The sequence below is a fragment of the Poromitra crassiceps genome (assembly GCF_964638095.1).
Source record: "Poromitra crassiceps genome assembly, contig: HAP1_SCAFFOLD_223, whole genome shotgun sequence".
Taxonomy (NCBI): domain Eukaryota; kingdom Metazoa; phylum Chordata; class Actinopteri; order Beryciformes; family Melamphaidae; genus Poromitra; species Poromitra crassiceps.
The window spans coordinates 122539-142147 of NW_028152168.1; the positions used below are offsets into that span (position 1 = coordinate 122539).

Sequence of the window (19609 nt, forward strand, 5' to 3'; positions counted from 1 at the left end):
GTGGCCTGACTGCAAGCACCAAAAAAAAAAAAAAAAAAAATTAATTTGCGATTATCGATTCTGGAATAAAAGATCGATCCAAAAAATCGTGACATTAAAAATCGCGATACTTAGGTGAATCGATTTTTTTCCCCCACCCCTAGACTTGAGACATTTGAGGAATTATTAAATTGGCCACATAAATGATCCACAAAGCAGCACTTTATTTCAATAAAATCTCAACTTTTAGAATTGATTTGCACTGCTGACCTCTGACCTCCACCTGATCTGATCAAACCAACTCCTTTATAATCAAAGAAGCAAGGGAAATCCCATTTTCCACAATATGGGACCTTCAGTGTGTGTCTACAGGTCCAGGCACTGCATCTTCTTGGGACTTTGAGCAGCAGCCTCATGCTGCCAACTGCAGTGAAGGAGAAGGCTGTCTGGTTTCATTTGAACCACTGCACTCGAGCAAAGGAGGGGGAGAAGAAGTAATGGTGGGGGCAACCTTTCATGAAGTCTACCCACCAAGGCACCAAAGACATTCCCCCGTACCACGCCCTACGATGCCATTCAGATGCCTTCCCCCATTGCTCTTGGTTTTCCTGTTCGCACCAACTATACTGTACAGCCTCAGACTCACCGAAACACCCCCAACGAAATGCCATTTCGTTGAAGATATGGCCAACTGCACTGGGTCTCCGCACAGCCTTCAGGGAAGAAAGCTACCGCAGTCGGAGACACCCAGAGCTCACAGGGTGGGCTGGTCAATCCGAAATGCAAGAAAACTATATCCGAAGGAAGCACTAGAATATTGTGCTCTGGCAGTCGCGACACTAGCTTTGTCAGAACTACCACCAGGCAAGAATCCTCATATCATTACCCTGCACACAGTGGCACGAGGATCAAAAGAAGTAGAGGTTTGGGTGATGACTGGTGGTAAGCTGATCCAAGGGATTTCTTCGCACGATTACTGCCGCCACATAGGCAAAGCCAACTTAAAGGTCAGCTGCAGCCCTGACCGACTAGAATGTAGTGCCACAATTAACAAGAGGAGGCAAAAGATGAGTCTGAAGGACGCAAACGCAGTGTTGGAAATTACAGACGTTAGTGACGACCCGGAGAGCTGACGTCTTGAAGACACAAGCTCTACCACACTGCCACAACTCCTGTTGCTTCAGAGCAGGAGGGAACAAGCAGCCACTCAGCTGGTCAGAGACATGACACATGAACAGCATCCACTTCATGACATGCTCCCACAAACGAGCAGAAAACACACAGAGACTGCTGGAACAGAGGCAACAGGCCGAAAACAACTTTGCCCACAGATGTAAGACTGTATAACACATAGTGGTGGAAAACTTTGTCACATGGTGTGAGCAAAACCACCTGCAGCTCAACGTGTCAAAGACAAAGGAGCTGGTGGTGGACCTGAGGAGGGTCAAGGCACCGGTGACCCCTGTTTCAATCCACGGGGTCAGTGTGGACATAGTGGAGGATTACAAGTACCTTGGAGTGTACATTGACAATAAACTGGACTGGGCTAAGAACTCTGATGCACTCTACAAGGGGCAAAGCCGTCTCTACTTCCTGAGACGGCTGAGGTCTTTCAACGTCTGCCGGACCATGCTGAGGATGTTCTATGAGTCGGTGGTGGCCAGTGCCTTCCTGTATGCTATTGTGTGCTGGGGCAGCAGGCTGAAGGCAGCGGACGCCAACAGACTCAACAAACTGATCCGTAAGGCCAGGGACATTGTGGGGCTGTCTGAGACTGAGTCAGCCGATAGGATAGCTGTGCCTTAGTTACGTCACACGTAATGTGCAAGTTGATTTAATTTCATTCCAGTTTGCAATAACTGCAATTTGACACGTACTGTACATAGATTGTAACTGTAACTACTTATTTAATCTATTCCCCTTAGAATCCCACACACGGGCGACATTAAACGAGCGCACCCTGTCCCCAGTTCAGAGAAGCGGTAGAGCGAAGAGGAAGGGAGGATAAGCAGAAGTCAGACTCGGTTGTAGACAAAGAAGAAAGTTCACGTTCTTTCCTGTTTTCAGCCCAAGCTGCCCAATGTGTGTAATGTTACAAGTGTTCAACTGTGAATTCAACTCACCTGGCTGTTTCCATGAAGTCGCCTCATTACATAGACTGCTGCTGCTGCTGTGTTTCTATCTCTCCTTAACATAATATTAGGTTCAAAACTGAGCCCACACAAATCTAACGTTATCCGCCAGCAATTCTGCCCGTTTTAGGCTATGCCTCTCCTGATCTGCTACACCCATGCGTGCTGTGCTGTTGTCTCGCTATGAAAAACATCAACACTATTTATTTTAACGTTTCTTGATTATACAGAGGTAGGCCTACATGAAACAGATTACCAGGCGCCACTCTTTAATTCGGCATATATATAATCCACGGAGAGGTTACTCAAGTGAATAAAATGTCAATTCTGGATGTCAGTCACCTGTTATCCCCACTGGTTATCTTCTGTCTTCCTTCGTTAAAAGTGCATGTTTGGTTAAAGATTCGCTAAGACGTTTCCACGCATTTCTTTTTATTGATGGCTTTAAATGTTGTACATCGCCCTCCATGGCAGAGTGAAGTACTTTATGATGGCTTCTAGACGATATCAGGCCTCAAAAAGTTGTTTCGAGGCTCTTGGGATATAACTTTGACAGTGACGGCTGCCATTTATTCTAGTCAGCCTGTCCTGTGTTTGTCCGAGTGAGGACGGGGGGTGGGGCTTAGCGATAGGTCAATTGGAGACATGCTGTATTCTACTGTATGAAGACAATGTCACACTAAACATACATACCTGATACTACATGACTTGAGTAGGGCTGTGGCGATTCACTTATCTCCCGATTCGATACTATCACGATTCTTGGGTGCCGATTCGATTTATATTGCGATTCTTAAGTATTGCGATTCTACGATTATTGCGATTCGATAGTACGATTTATTGCGATTTTTGTTTATTTTTTTCTTTTATTTTTTCAGTTTGTTTGCTTTTTTACACTAGATTAGAACATGGGAAAAGTTGAATCATACACTAGAGACTGTATATTATATATCATGAGTAGGGCTGGGCGATATAGTTAAAAACAGGGGCGGACTGGGATCATAATTCAGGCCGGGCATTAGATACCAAGCAGGCCAGGCCGATATGGGCCAACGCGCGTGAAATTTGGTCCGTTTAAAGCCAGATTTGGGCCGTTTGAAGTCCAATTTTACAATGAGATGCACCCACTTTAACCCTGAAGTGTAATTATTACTTCAGACTAACTAATAAAGTAATAAAACCACTAGTAAACCAGTAGGCGGCGCCTGGCCTGCTGTTCAGTGAGTGGCCTGACTGCAAGCACCAAAAAAAAAAAAAAAAAAATTAATTTGCGATTATCGATTCTGGAATAAAAGATCGATCCAAAAAATCGTGACATTAAAAATCGTGATACTTAGGTGAATCGATTTTTTCCCCCACCCCTAGACTTGAGACATTTGAGGAATTATTAAATTGGCCACATAAATGATCCACAAAGCAGCACTTTATTTCAATAAAATCTCAACTTTTAGAATTGATTTGCACTGCTGACCTCTGACCTCCACCTGATCTGATCAAACCAACTCCTTTATAATCAAAGAAGCAAGGGAAATCCCATTTTCCACAATATGGGACCTTCAGTGTGTGTCTACAGGTCCAGGCACTGCATCTTCTTGGGACTTTGAGCAGCAGCCTCATGCTGCCAACTGCAGTGAAGGAGAAGGCTGTCTGGTTTCATTTGAACCACTGCACTCGAGCAAAGGAGGGGGAGAAGAAGTAATGGTGGGGGCAACCTTTCATGAAGTCTACCCACCAAGGCACCAAAGACATTCCCCCGTACCACGCCCTACGATGCCATTCAGATGCCTTCCCCCATTGCTCTTGGTTTTCCTGTTCGCACCAACTATACTGTACAGCCTCAGACTCACCGAAACACCCCCAACGAAATGCCATTTCGTTGAAGATATGGCCAACTGCACTGGGTCTCCGCACAGCCTTCAGGGAAGAAAGCTACCGCAGTCGGAGACACCCAGAGCTCACAGGGTGGGCTGGTCAATCCGAAATGCAAGAAAACTATATCCGAAGGAAGCACTAGAATATTGTGCTCTGGCAGTCGCGACACTAGCTTTGTCAGAACTACCACCAGGCAAGAATCCTCATATCATTACCCTGCACACAGTGGCACGAGGATCAAAAGAAGTAGAGGTTTGGGTGATGACTGGTGGTAAGCTGATCCAAGGGATTTCTTCGCACGATTACTGCCGCCACATAGGCAAAGCCAACTTAAAGGTCAGCTGCAGCCCTGACCGACTAGAATGTAGTGCCACAATTAACAAGAAGAGGCAAAAGATGAGTCTGAAGGACGCAAACGCAGTGTTGGAAATTACAGACGTTAGTGACGACCCGGAGAGCTGACGTCTTGAAGACACAAGCTCTACCACACTGCCACAACTCCTGTTGCTTCAGAGCAGGAGGGAACAAGCAGCCACTCAGCTGGTCAGAGACATGACACATGAACAGCATCCACTTCATGACATGCTCCCACAAACGAGCAGAAAACACACAGAGACTGCTGGAACAGAGGCAACAGGCCGAAAACAACTTTGCCCACAGATGTAAGACTGTATAACACATAGTGGTGGAAAACTTTGTCACATGGTGTGAGCAAAACCACCTGCAGCTCAACGTGTCAAAGACAAAGGAGCTGGTGGTGGACCTGAGGAGGGTCAAGGCACCGGTGACCCCTGTTTCAATCCACGGGGTCAGTGTGGACATAGTGGAGGATTACAAGTACCTTGGAGTGTACATTGACAATAAACTGGACTGGGCTAAGAACTCTGATGCACTCTACAAGGGGCAAAGCCGTCTCTACTTCCTGAGACGGCTGAGGTCTTTCAACGTCTGCCGGACCATGCTGAGGATGTTCTATGAGTCGGTGGTGGCCAGTGCCTTCCTGTATGCTATTGTGTGCTGGGGCAGCAGGCTGAAGGCAGCGGACGCCAACAGACTCAACAAACTGATCCGTAAGGCCAGGGACATTGTGGGGCTGTCTGAGACTGAGTCAGCCGATAGGATAGCTGTGCCTTAGTTACGTCACACGTAATGTGCAAGTTGATTTAATTTCATTCCAGTTTGCAATAACTGCAATTTGACACGTACTGTACATAGATTGTAACTGTAACTACTTATTTAATCTATTCCCCTTAGAATCCCACACACGGGCGACATTAAACGAGCGCACCCTGTCCCCAGTTCAGAGAAGCGGTAGAGCGAAGAGGAAGGGAGGATAAGCAGAAGTCAGACTCGGTTGTAGACAAAGAAGAAAGTTCACGTTCTTTCCTGTTTTCAGCCCAAGCTGCCCAATGTGTGTAATGTTACAAGTGTTCAACTGTGAATTCAACTCACCTGGCTGTTTCCATGAAGTCGCCTCATTACATAGACTGCTGCTGCTGCTGTGTTTCTATCTCTCCTTAACATAATATTAGGTTCAAAACTGAGCCCACACAAATCTAACGTTATCCGCCAGCAATTCTGCCCGTTTTAGGCTATGCCTCTCCTGATCTGCTACACCCATGCGTGCGTGCTGTTGTCTCGCTATGAAAAACATCGACACTATTCATTTAACTTTTCTTGATTATACAGAGGTAGGCCTACATGAAATAGATTACCAGGCGCCACTCTTTAATTCGGCATATATATAATCCACGGAGAGGTTACTCAAGTGAATAAAATGTCAATTCTGGATGTCAGTCGCCTGTTATCCCCACCGGTTATCTTCTGTCTTCCTTTGTTAAAAGTGCATGTTTGGTTAAAGATTCGCTAAGCCGTTTCCTCGCATTTCTTTTTATTGATGGCTTTAAATGTTGTACATCGCCCTCCATGGCAGAGTGAAGTACTTTATGATGGCTTCTAGACGATATCAGGCCTCAAAAAGTTGTTTCGAGGCTCTTGGGATATAACTTTGACAGTGGCGGCTGCCATTTATTCTAGTCAGCCTGTCCTGTGTTTGTTCGAGTGAGGACGGGGGGTGGGGCTTAGCGATAGGTCATTCTACTGTATGAAGACAATGTCACACTAAACATACACACCTGATACTACATGACTTGAGACATTTGAGGAATTATTAAATTGGCCACATAAATGATCCACAAAGCAGCACTTTATTTCAATAAAATCTAAATTTTTAGAATGTATTTGCACTGCTGACCTCTGACCTCCACCTGATCTGATCAAACCAACTCCTTTATAATCAAAGAAGCAAGGGAAATCCCATTTTCCACAATATGGGACCTTCAGTGTTCATCCAAATGAAACGATGGTAATGAATTTTCTGGTGATATTCCTTCAAATGTTTCATGACTCTTGAGTTTTCAACTAAAATTGGCTTGTTTTGTTGTTATCTAAACAGCAGAATTGTATTTCCCAAAATCTCATCATCACATTATGATAAAAGAAAGATGATAAATGATAATATTGAAGGTGAAGTCATTGCTGTTGTCCAGAGACAGGCAACAAAATCAATGTAACTCCAGTATGATCCTTCTTGGTCGATGTAGATGACAGCTAAATAGTAACATTTTGTGTGTGTTTTCTAGATGTCTTAGTGGAAAAAACAGACCACCTTAACACCAGAGTTTATAGAAAACCGACCGACAGGAACACTCTTTTACATTATAGCAGCTACCATCCTCCAAGTTTAAAGAAGGGTCTCCCATATAGCCAACTACTGAGAGCTAAACGAATCTGCAGTTCAGATATGGCTTTTAAAGAGCAAGCCTCAGAAACGTGTGAACGCTTCAAAAAAAGAGGCTATAATGATTTTGTGGTTGAGACCTGTTTAAATAAAGTTAAAAAGGTAGAAAGGAATAGCCTGTTGACTCTTAAGCCTCCCCCTAAAAGGGACTCCAAAACAGTTCTGGCTACAACCTTCTCTCCTTTAACATTTGACATTAAGCAAGTAGTCTTGAAACACTGGCATATCTTATCCAGCGATCCCCTTATAGCTCATTCTTTCCAATCCCCACCAATCTTTGCACATAAACGTGCCAAAAACTTGAGCGATACTTTGGTCAGAGCTGATTGTTATGTTCCTCCACAGCATTTTCTTTCTAATCGTAACCTCCCAGCAGGTAATTTTCCATGTTTAAACTGTGCCCAATGTAACGCAATGATCAAAGGAGACACTTTTTCACATCCCCATACTGGAAAACAATTCTACATCAAGAATAGAATTTCATGTAGAACTAAATTTGTTGTCTACCTTTTAAGATGTGTCTGTGGGCTCATATACATTGGGAAAACTAAAAGAGAATTAAAAATCAGGATATCTGAACACAAGTCCAGCATAAGGAACAGGGACGAGAAATCCCCAGTCGCTCGTCACTTTAACTCTGTAGGACATGATGTCAGCTCTCTTAAATTTCAAGGCATAGAAATGATTCAGCCTCTCAGAAGAGGTGGAGACAGAGATAAACTCTTACTCCAAAGGGAAGCTTATTACATCCACACCTTACAAACTGAGAGCCCTAGAGGCCTAAATGAAGAATTGCTATTAGGTTGTTTCTTGTAATGTTATGTGTCAACTCCCTGAGAAATTTGTCCCATTGATTGGTAAAAACCCTCTTTTTAACTTTCTATTTAACTTTCTAATTTGTATTTTGTATTGTTTATAATTCGTAATGTTATGTATTTAACAAGGGCTGTCACTACTATGATAGTCCTTAGAAATGATGTTGATTGCCTGTTCGAGCTGTGGCCTCACCTCCTTCTCTGTGATTGGCTGCATTGCAGCTTCCACAGATGCACTCCATCTGCTGATGTTTTTTTCAAGGTGATTTGTTTGACCACACCTCTATATATACTACCCATTGTCATCTGTTCTGATGTACACTGATGATGGCCTAAGGCTGAAACGCGTCTGTTTTGCCCTTAACTCATTGAGTGCCAGCCACTTTTGGAGAACGGATGCTCCCAGTGCCAGAGTTTCAGAGCGTTTTCAGTGATTTCTCGAGGCCCACAGAATATTGTGTGATATTACTATGTAAACACTGAACACGCACAAAGAACGATGAGACTCTATTCTATCATCTGCAAAAAAAAGTTTATTGATCCCATTTTCCGTTCTTTAGTTAGGAGCCGGAGAAGATAGCTTGATTCATCCAAAAACAGCAATTTTTTTCTAGAAGCTGAGATAATTGGCCTTTTGTGAAATTAAACATTTCAAGCACATCACTGACTCTGAAGCTAATCTTTTCTAATGTAGTCACACCTCAAAAATAATTTCCTTCAATAAAACAGTGAAGGCCAGGGAATTCTGTTTGGCAGAATAATATTTTTTAGCTGCAACCAGCAGCGCTGGCCCCTGCGTGCGCTGCTGGTTGCAGCTTCTTGCTGGTCTTGATTTGCTGCTGGTGGGCATCGGATATTCTGGCTTGCGTTTGTCAATCCTGTCCTGCTGCCTGGGTCTGTCTGGGTGTTGCGCGCTGCTCTGCGTGCCCCCCCCCCCCCCCCGCCCCGCCCCGCCCCGCCTCGCCTCAACTGCACACTCCTCCTCCTGTCTGTGGTGGCTCTCTGCTGAGTTTGCTGTGCGCACAGTGAAGGGACATCGACATCCTGCTTTTTTACAGCGTTCCGCGTGTGTTTGTCACCGGCAACGATGCTTCCAGTTGAGAATAATAACAACTCCACGGTGTGGATGTGCGGATGTGCTGTCCGGCTCAATTGTGGGAGCAGATTGGCTGCTGCAGGCACAGCTGCAGTAACGTGCTTCAGCATATCGATGCATACGGATGCGATGCGATTTCCGTTTCCATAACGACTTCTTCTTTGTTTTTTCCTTGCCTTTCTGTTATGTGGAGAGCACTGTCGCCACCTAAGGGTTCTGTAAAATAGGTTAGACACATCCAATAGCTATAATATTTGTACATCAGAGGCAGAAGGCTTTGATCGACGCCCCACCGTCAAAAAACGCAATTGACGAACATGTCCGTCCTTGGCACTCTACGTTACTATTTGAAATGACCAACATGTCCGTCCTTGGCACTCAATGAGTTAATAAAAAAACTCAAGATTTACTCTAATTCGAGTGCTGTTGCCTACCTCTGTTACTGTGATCTCCCTGCAACCTGCACCGATTGAGCTGCTTAAGACCTGGAGCTGTGCGAGCTATTCCCTTGCTGCATATCACCTAATTGAGCAACGCACCTCCCGAGGGCAACATGACATATCAGGACATCGACAAACTCACTGAGGTGAGGGCTTCAACCATGGCATTCTCGGGCTCAGACTCTGACAACATTTTGTTTTCTCCTGACTCATCCTGCCTTGTGGGTGACTCAGGAATGCCTACCTCTATACAACTAGAGCACCTCCTGAAGAAAGAGACTCGTATGGGCCTTCATGGCTCTACTCTGTCCCAATACTGGCGTAACTCACGCATCCCAAGGGGCCTCAGAATTAATAAAGAACCTACACTGGGCCGAAATAATGAAGAATTCTGCAAAAGCTGGTGTGAGATATTGAACAAATGCTCCCTTGACTTGATGTTGCTGGTGATTAAATTCACCAAAGAAGAACTTTCTAAAACAGAATGTGAAATCAATGATTTACAGAAAGAACTAAAAGGAAGATTTACCACCCAGCAAATCAGTGAGATGGAAACCAGATGTTCTGAACTGATCTCCACCTACAAGAAAGAGCTGTCAGAGATGAAACTCAGGAAGTATCGGAGAGATACTTTGGACTATAAGAACAATAGTGTCTACACCTGGCTGTCTGGCGTACACCACCGCCGCCGCCCATATCGACGTGATGTTTCTGCTGCTTCACACGACACTTCCACAGAGGACTCCGACTTTAATGGACATCACCGTGGCCCACCCAGGTCTAACCCCGCTTTTTTAGCCCGGCTCCGCAGCTCCACTGCAAGAAACGTCCAACGCGGAGGGGCGGCAAGAGGCACAGGGCACACTGCAGGCCGTGGACAACAGGGGAAGTCTTGAACGTTATTAATCTCTCTGACAAGCACCTAACTCCTGAAGAAATGTCAGTATTGTCTAAAGGTTTATCTTTTGTTCCATTTAAGACTGCCAATCCTTTTCTAACAAGAGTAGAACTATTTAAGTTCTTTAGATCAGTGAAATTAAGAGCATTTTTTGATAAAAGTCCCCCTGTGACACAGTCGGCTCCTCCTCCTGTTACCAATACTAATTTGAGACCTAAGAGTACCTTTATACCTCCTGTCATGAATTCATCTGTGGCTACTTTTTGTAGGCTTGTTGACCAAGAAGTGTCATCCCTCTTTAAAGCTGATAAAAATAAAGGGTTCTCCAATCTATCCTCAAATGAGCGTCAGGCTCTGTATGATCTGTCCCAAGATGATTCTATTGTTATTAGGAGAGCTGATAAAGGAGGGGCAGTTGTGGTCCAAAGTAAGGAAGCTTACAGGACTGAAATTCTGAGACAACTCTCCAATAGTGACTTCTACAAACCCTTAAGCTGTGACCCTACTATTCAATTTGCCAAAGAGATTAATAGTTTTCTTTCTAAATCTTTGGCTGATGATTTAATATCTCAGAATGAATTTGATTTCATGTCACAGCAATACCCAGTACGACCAGTGTTCTACACTCTCCCTAAAATCCATAAATCAAGTATTGAACCTGTACCTGGGCGTCCTATTGTTGCTGGTAATCAGTCTTTAACTGAACCCATTTCCCAATATATAGACCTCAACATTAAACAGTTGGTATTTCAACTCCCTTCTTTTTTGAAAGACACTACTGACTTCCTAAATAAAATTTCTTCATTGTTGGAACTACAAGAGACAGACATCTTATGTACAATGGACATTGTGAGCCTCTACACTAATGTCCCCCATGCTGAAGGCCTAGTGGCACTTACCCATTTTTTACAGTCAAGAGATGAGCAAACACCCCCTACTGGGTTCCTTGTAGAATTGACTCAACTTGTCCTTAGTAAGAATTACTTCAAATTTGAAGACTCATTTTACTTGCAGTGCCAAGGAGTGAGCATGGGCAGTTCCTGTTCCCCTAATTATGCCAATCTATTTATGGGGAAATTTGAGGAGGACTTTGTTTATCATAACAATCCTTATTCCTCTCTTCTAAAATGCTGGTTTCGTTACATTGATGATATTTTTTGTGTATTCTCAGGCAGTGTGTCTTCTTTACAAGCCTTCAATTCATACCTGAACTCATGCATGCCAACTATCAGATTCACATTGGAGCATAGCAATGATTCTGTCTCTTTTCTAGATGTCTTAGTGGAAAAAACAGACCACCTTAACACCAGAGTTTATAGAAAACCGACCGACAGGAACACTCTTTTACATTATAGCAGCTACCATCCTCCAAGTTTAAAGAAGGGTCTCCCATATAGCCAACTACTGAGAGCTAAACGAATCTGCAGTTCAGATATGGCTTTTAAAGAGCAAGCCTCAGAAACGTGTGAACGCTTCAAAAAAAGAGGCTATAATGATTTTGTGGTTGAGACCTGTTTAAATAAAGTTAAAAAGGTAGAAAGGAATAGCCTGTTGACTCTTAAGCCTCCCCCTAAAAGGGACTCCAAAACAGTTCTGGCTACAACCTTCTCTCCTTTAACATTTGACATTAAGCAAGTAGTCTTGAAACACTGGCATATCTTATCCAGCGATCCCCTTATAGCTCATTCTTTCCAATCCCCACCAATCTTTGCACATAAACGTGCCAAAAACTTGAGCGATACTTTGGTCAGAGCTGATTGTTATGTTCCTCCACAGCATTTTCTTTCTAATCGTAACCTCCCAGCAGGTAATTTTCCATGTTTAAACTGTGCCCAATGTAACGCAATGATCAAAGGAGACACTTTTTCACATCCCCATACTGGAAAACAATTCTACATCAAGAATAGAATTTCATGTAGAACTAAATTTGTTGTCTACCTTTTAAGATGTGTCTGTGGGCTCATATACATTGGGAAAACTAAAAGAGAATTAAAAATCAGGATATCTGAACACAAGTCCAGCATAAGGAACAGGGACGAGAAATCCCCAGTCGCTCGTCACTTTAACTCTGTAGGACATGATGTCAGCTCTCTTAAATTTCAAGGCATAGAAATGATTCAGCCTCTCAGAAGAGGTGGAGACAGAGATAAACTCTTACTCCAAAGGGAAGCTTATTACATCCACACCTTACAAACTGAGAGCCCTAGAGGCCTAAATGAAGAATTGCTATTAGGTTGTTTCTTGTAATGTTATGTGTCAACTCCCTGAGAAATTTGTCCCATTGATTGGTAAAAACCCTCTTTTTAACTTTCTATTTAACTTTCTAATTTGTATTTTGTATTGTTTATAATTCGTAATGTTATGTATTTAACAAGGGCTGTCACTACTATGATAGTCCTTAGAAATGATGTTGATTGCCTGTTCGAGCTGTGGCCTCACCTCCTTCTCTGTGATTGGCTGCATTGCAGCTTCCACAGATGCACTCCATCTGCTGATGTTTTTTTCAAGGTGATTTGTTTGACCACACCTCTATATATACTACCCATTGTCATCTGTTCTGATGTACACTGATGATGGCCTAAGGCTGAAACGCGTCTGTTTTGCCCTTAATAAAAAAACTCAAGATTTACTCTAATTCGAGTGCTGTTGCCTACCTCTGTTACACTAAACATACACACCTGATACTACATGACTTGAGACATTTGAGGAATTATTAAATTGGCCACATAAATGATCCACAAAGCAGCACTTTATTTCAATAAAATCTAAATTTTTAGAATGTATTTGCACTGCTGACCTCTGACCTCCACCTGATCTGATCAAACCAACTCCTTTATAATCAAAGAAGCAAGGGAAATCCCATTTTCCACAATATGGGACCTTCAGTGTTCATCCAAATGAAACGATGGTAATGAATTTTCTGGTGATATTCCTTCAAATGTTTCATGACTCTTGAGTTTTCAACTAAAATTGGCTTGTTTTGTTGTTATCTAAACAGCAGAATTGTATTTCCCAAAATCTCATCATCACATTATGATAAAAGAAAGATGATAAATGATAATATTGAAGGTGAAGTCATTGCTGTTGTCCAGAGACAGGCAACAAAATCAATGTAACTCCAGTATGATCCTTCTTGGTCGATGTAGATGACAGCTAAATAGTAACATTTTGTGTGTGTGTGTGTGCGTGTGCAGTGTGTTTGAAGGGGAGCTGTCCGAAAACATCCCAGTGGTTCATGCCTCCATAGCAGGCTGTCGCATCATCGGGAGAATGTGTGTGGGTGAGTACAACACTGGAGCACACACAAAGGATGTAAAGGTATGACATTTCACTGCATATGGTACAGTATCCATCTACCAAAATATCACGGTATATGTATTTCACTGTATACCCCCTCCCCCTTTAATTAAACGTATGACCCATAAGTTTTTTATGGTTTTTGATGCATAAATGTGATCACCTTAAATCGCCATCGCCAGTAAACGCTTCAAAAATAATACAAGTGTTGTTCATTTGGGAATATTATCTTGCTGGACTTCAAAGGTCTCATTTTCATCCAATTTTGTTAAACCACAGAGCTTATTTCAGGCATCTAACCTGAAATAATTTGTTTAAACTTGTGCATACCTTTTTCTGTGTGAGAATACTTTGAGAGCAACGCAAACCGGAGTCAAATTCCTTGTATGTTACATACTTGGCCAATAAAGCTGATTCTGAAAATCGTCGTACAAAAGACCCATTGACTTTGACACAAGGGAACAACAGGTGATGCTAACTTCCAGCTTTTAGGACTCATTCGTGCGGCGCTCTATATAAAAAGTCATAATTGACAGCTGTGACGACCAACCACACTCAAGCCTCCAACAGACAGCAGGGGGCGTGTCCCGCGGGCCGTCATCCTGCCGCCCACGGCCCGACTCTGCTGCACTAGTCTCGCTAGCCAGCCTCTCTTCCTTTCTGTCAGAGAGTCTGGCGTCGCAGGTTTCCATTGTGGGATTGCGAAAAAAATGCTCTGTTTGGGTTAACCAATCAGCCTCGTCTTGGGCGGTGCTTAGCGTTGGTGCCCTTGGAAAATAGTTTCGGGGTGGAACTTGTGCCGAGCAGGCCTTCTTTATTGCACAATCCAAATTTTCTTCAAAACTTGCCATTTTCAGCGTGTAGCAACGAGTTAGCCTGTAGGTTTCTGCCGTTAGCTTTCTACGCTAGCTAGTTAGCGTTCGGCGGGAGCATTACAGCGACACACATGGGAGCTGATTGACATGGTCGGAGCCAATGAACAGAGCGTGACAGAGCTTGCAAGCGGGGGAGCGGATATCCTGCTGCCACTGAAACAGCCGCTCGAATGGGAGAGCAGCTTTAGAGCAGGGGAGGGCTTATCCCTGTTGCCTGTTTCCACAGCGCCAGACTCTCTGACAGAAAGGAAGAGAGGCTGGCTAGCGAGACTACTGCTGCACAGACTCGGGCTCCAAATTCTCACACAATCAAGATGGCAGCTCGCGGAAACGAGATATTTTGCCTTCACCTTTGCGTAGTTGTAGGAAGTGGAGTCGCGTCGTCCATCTTTTAATTTATACAGTCAACGATTGACCCCCCAACACTGACACTTGCATGCTCCTTTGTGCCGCCGATGCCATCCCTGATCGATTGCTCCTGTCTGTCCCGTGTGCAGGTAACCGGCACGGCATGATCGTACCGAACAACACCACCGACCAGGAGCTGCAGCACATCAGGAACTGTCTGCCAGACAAAGTCAGCATCCAGAGAGTGGAGGAGCGGCTCTCCGCCCTCGGCAACGTCATCGCCTGCAACGACTACGTAGCGCTGGTGCACCCCGACCTGGACAGGGTGAGACGGCCCGACGCACCCACGCTTTTTACACGCTTTTTACACTTTAGCCGGCGGCCACACTGATCCGTCGTGTCTGTCTGTGTACGTTCATTTCCATTCATTTTCAGTGAGAGCTGTCTGTCGTCTGGATAGGGCTGACACACAGGGGTGGGAGATGGGACTCTGAGAAAGCAGATTATAAAAGTCTCACTGTTTTTTGTCTATTTTTCAATTGTTGGTAAACCTATTATTGGTTACACTTGTTCAAACTGAAAGGTTGACTAAACATAAGGAAGTGATTAACTTAAAAATAATTCAGCGGTGTGACTAGTTAGTATATTGTCAGAATATGCTTTATTCTTCTTTGTTTAAGTGTTAGAAGTGTGATTTTTCAGGCCTGTTTCTCCACATAATGGTAGTGAATGGAGAGAGAGAGAAATGCAATTCTCTAATCTCCTCTACCGGAGGAACAGAAAATGGAATCACTAACTTTGGGGTTATTATATCATCCTCTCAAAGTACTGCCAAAGTTCAGCATCACTTTAACGCATGCTCTCTCTCTCTGTTTCTGTCTCAGGAGACAGAGGAGATCCTGGCGGACACGTTGAAGGTGGAGGTGTTCCGTCAGACTGTGGCGGAGCAGGTCCTGGTGGGCTCGTACTGTGCCTTCAGTAACCAGGGCGGCCTGGTCCACCCCAAGACCACCATAGAGGACCAGGACGAGCTGTCGTCGTTGCTGCAGGTCCCTCTAGTGGTGAGTGACAGGAGGGGGGAGTGTGTGGATAAGTAAGGGATAATCATGAACAAGTAGGTGTGTGTTAAATGCTTTGAAGGCAACCCCCCCCCCCCCCCCCCCCGCAGGCTGGAACAGTGAACTGCAGCATTAAGGGGACATTCAGACCAAAAGCGTTTTTGTTGCTGCCAGCGTCTTTCTGCAATTCATTCTCTATGTAAGGACGCACTAGATGACGTGCTCCTCTTTTAATGAACGCACCTGGCGTTTCAGCACTGGTGGCGTCTGTTGTTTTTGGAGGAGCGCTGTGAGTGTTTTAAAGCTGAAAAAAGTTGAACATTAGAGGAAAAGCGCGCTGCTCGTCATTTTCACTCTTGCTAACTTTTCTCCCTACTCCAACCTCCGCTTCTGCCAGAATTGGCAAAAATCTGGCTTTCATGTTGACAGTGACCAACATCAAACAGACAAAACTAGCTGGCTACCGTCCGTGTGGTCGTTGTGTTCTGATCTGCACAGCACGCGGCTGCAGGTGAAAACAAATCGGAGCAGAAAAAAACGCTCCGTGCGCTGTGTTTTGTGCACAATGGAAGCGCTCTCGACATGATTTTCATAGCGTTCTGACTGAAAAAAACGTTTTTGGTGTGAATGTCCCCTAACTAGTGTGCTAACTAATGTCGTCGTCCCCCGCCTCCCCAGGCTGGAACAGTGAACCGGGGCAGCGAGGTGATCGCAGCGGGCATGGTGGTGAACGACTGGTGTGCGTTCTGCGGCCTGGACACCACCAGCACCGAGCTGTCCGTCATCGAGAGCGTGTTCAGACTGAGCGACGCCGCGCAGCCGTCTGCCATCGCCACCACCATGAGGGACTCACTCATCGACAGGTGAGCTCGTTAAATCAAAATCATTCAATCAACTTTGGGAACGCTTTCCTCCGATTATCTTGGCCTTTATTATCGTTGATTAAATAAGCTGAAAACACGACCAGTTATTTGAAATTACTTTTACAATTATTTGACCCACATCTTTTGGTACTCGTTGGCTCAAATGCCTGTTTCACAGTTTCTTTGCGACTTTTAACGCTGTTCTCTTCTCTCTTCACTCTTCTCTCTCTACAGCCTGACATAAGCTGTCTCTCCAGGTCCCCACCGTGGAGTTGTGCTCCGCTGCGTCTGGTCTCTGGAGGTGAAGCCAACAAGCTGCTGGACCTTAATGTTCTTACATCATCACATGCCTGTTTCACACATCCATCCACACCCACCGGTTTCTTTCACTGGACGCTGCAGATCCTATCCAGCTGTTTTGTTTCCTTTCTTTGTTTTTCCAGTGACCTAGCAAACAAAAACAGTATAACTTTTTTCAAAAAAAATTTTTTTACAAACTAACCAGGTGTAACAGCTGATTCTTGTTTTGACTGGGATTGGAAATAGTCAAGATTTTTGTTTTTAAAGAGCAACAGTTTTCAGAGAAGCTGAAGAGCATTTGTGGGGTGGTTAGATTCAGCTACGGTTTAACTGGGCGTGCAAATCGGTGCAAGTGAAGAGCAACCTGCCATCTGAGACTGTAGTTGGGTTTCCATCCAAAGGTGTCGCAAATTTTAATTGAGTTTTCAGAAAGTCGTCAAAAGAAAATGCGGAATAACGCGCGTTTCCATCCGCTGCTATTATGCGAATTATAGAGCTGTCAATCACCTGGTCTTTGAGGCTGTCTGCCTCTGCTGCTCTGCTGCTAGACCCGTCACCCGATACAGGCGCAAGCAGCGACCAAGCTCTATTAAACACATCTACGTTCTTAATTTAGTTTCTTGATTATCTACAAAGGTAACGTACATACTGTAGACCATAAATTGCGATTTCTGGATTACCAGGCGCTGCTCTTCAACTGCAAGCATAATCTGTTTCCACTGCATTTATCACGTTACCATTTATTGATACGGCCATCTTTTCCACCTCCCCCCAAACGTGAAAACTTTTTCCACTAATTTTTTTAATGCACAAATTGAAAATTTGCATAAGAACAGGTGGATGGAAAAACAACTTGTGTTGACACAGAAACAGAAGAATCTGATGTTTAAGCCTGCTTTGTGGCACAAATGTGACACGCACACACACACACCCTCTTTTTCCAAAGAGGTAGAAATGAGATTGAATGTTTGTGCCCGTTTGGACAGCCAGAGGAAGAGCGAGGCCATGCCAAAAAATAATTGAAAATTAGATTTATTTCTGTTCCTTGTCAGACTGCCTGTATATCTATGCTCTGTCAGTGGCAGACAGATGAATGGGAGACTGGACTTCTCTAAAGACACAGCCAGGGGGGAACTTTTTTTGGGCAACTCTGATGCGAGACAATACACGAGAAGTTGTCCTAACTTTGTCGCTTTAGTCGCTCAGAATCAGCTGGGAAACATAGAAAAATAGATTTTTGATCATATGTCTCACTTGCTTGCAGCTACAAGTGACCCCCATCTACATCTACATCCCCATCGGCCCTCAAAAACAAGACAACTTCTTACCTGAGAAAAAGCGCAAATCTCGAACAAACTACATGTCAATTTAGATGGAGCATGAATTTAAAAAGATCTGCTTAAAAATGAGGAAAATGATTGAAGGCTCTTAGGACATGCGTGTAGCTGCTGCTCTTTTACGGTGATGCTTCCTCTCAATACAATGATGATAAACCTCCCTTTCTGAGATCAGCTGATAAGGAATGATATCAGAGTGTCCAGCAAACTGACAGTAATATGGAGGCAGTGTGTGGTTTAATTGGCTGTAGTGTATGTAAGGCTTACATAGACTTCTCTGTAAAGAGAGGGACAATATCAAGAAACATGTTGAATTGAATGTGGAATGTTAGGTTTTTAAATCAACATGTCCTGATGTCATTGGAGAGAGATGCTCTCCCTGAGCTGCGCGAAGTGAAACAGTTTGGAATTGTGCGAAGTGGAAAATGTACAGTCATATTTTTTACTTCTGTCTTTTTGTGTCATGAATCAAGCCTTGGCTAGCGAACTCTTAACAGAGAACAAGAGTTCTCTGGCCTCTTGTATAATAAAACTGAATCACTCATATTCTGTATCTGTATGGTTTTTGGTTCCAGTTATTTTCAGATTATGTCAAGGGATCAAAAAGAAAAGTGAGAATTTTTACAGCCACATTTACAGATTATTGTCTTGTTGGTTGGATACGAGGAATCAGCGTGACGTCACCACACCGCAAATTCCCCAGAACTGAGGCAGTTAACTAGTATGAGTTGTGCCAAACAAACAATATCTCTAAAACTATACATCACATCGCTTATATTTTTGATGTTTTGAGCGAGAGCAGAGGTAGCTCAAGAGTCTGATGTATAATATATGCATGTCATGTTAAAAATGTGTGAACTGTCGCCATTTTTAAAATGTAAACAGGACAGCTGGGGCTAGAGTGAGACGTTCAAGGCTGGCTTCATAGGGTCCCCATTGCCGTTTTCCCCCAGTGATGCAGTTTGTTTACCAAAATGCTGCTCGGCTGATCCCTCGTATTGCTGCATCATAGCTGTTACAATTAATTTGATCTTCATCAATGGTCTCTATTGATTGCATGCAATTATGAAATCTTATCCAGTTATCCGGCTCTGCTTTCTGCTTTAAAACAGCTGAGTGGTGGTCTGTAGCGCCCTCTGCTGCCAAATGACATGATTGAGCTAGGTTGGCATGCTAAACACAATTTTGGGCTGGGCGATATGAAAAAAAAAAAGATCCTCTGATTTTTTTCTCTCTTCTGTCTGGTGCTTAAATTTCGACTTTATTCACGAAATTTCGACTTTTATCTCAACATTTCGACTTTATTCACGAAATTTCGACTTTTTTCTCAAAACGTTTTTTTTTTTTGTAAAAAAAAATCCTGTAATTTTTATTTTTCATCATGCATGGCCCTAAAACTCCGTCGTAGGTAAGCGAGACTAGGTTAAACCAAACAGAGTATTTTTTCCCGCAAGTCCAGAGTGGAGATCTACACTGCCAGACTCCTCTCCCGGTCGGCT

At 43.8% G+C, this 19609-nt stretch overlaps 1 protein-coding gene across 1 annotated transcript in view; it reads left to right on the plus strand.

Moving 5' to 3' along the window:
• The window catches only part of LOC310770760 (eukaryotic translation initiation factor 6), a 34469-nt gene extending 15827 nt beyond the window's left edge, over window positions 1-18642 (plus strand). The window contains exons 3-7 of the mRNA XM_083663472.1: window positions 13227-13312; window positions 14702-14877; window positions 15437-15613; window positions 16289-16473; window positions 16708-18642. Of these exons, the coding sequence (XP_083519598.1) occupies window positions 13227-13312; window positions 14702-14877; window positions 15437-15613; window positions 16289-16473; window positions 16708-16717 (634 nt within the window). The 3' untranslated portion in view covers window positions 16718-18642. The remainder of the gene's footprint in view (window positions 1-13226; window positions 13313-14701; window positions 14878-15436; window positions 15614-16288; window positions 16474-16707) is intronic.
• The last annotated feature ends 967 nt before the right edge of the window (window positions 18643-19609 follow it).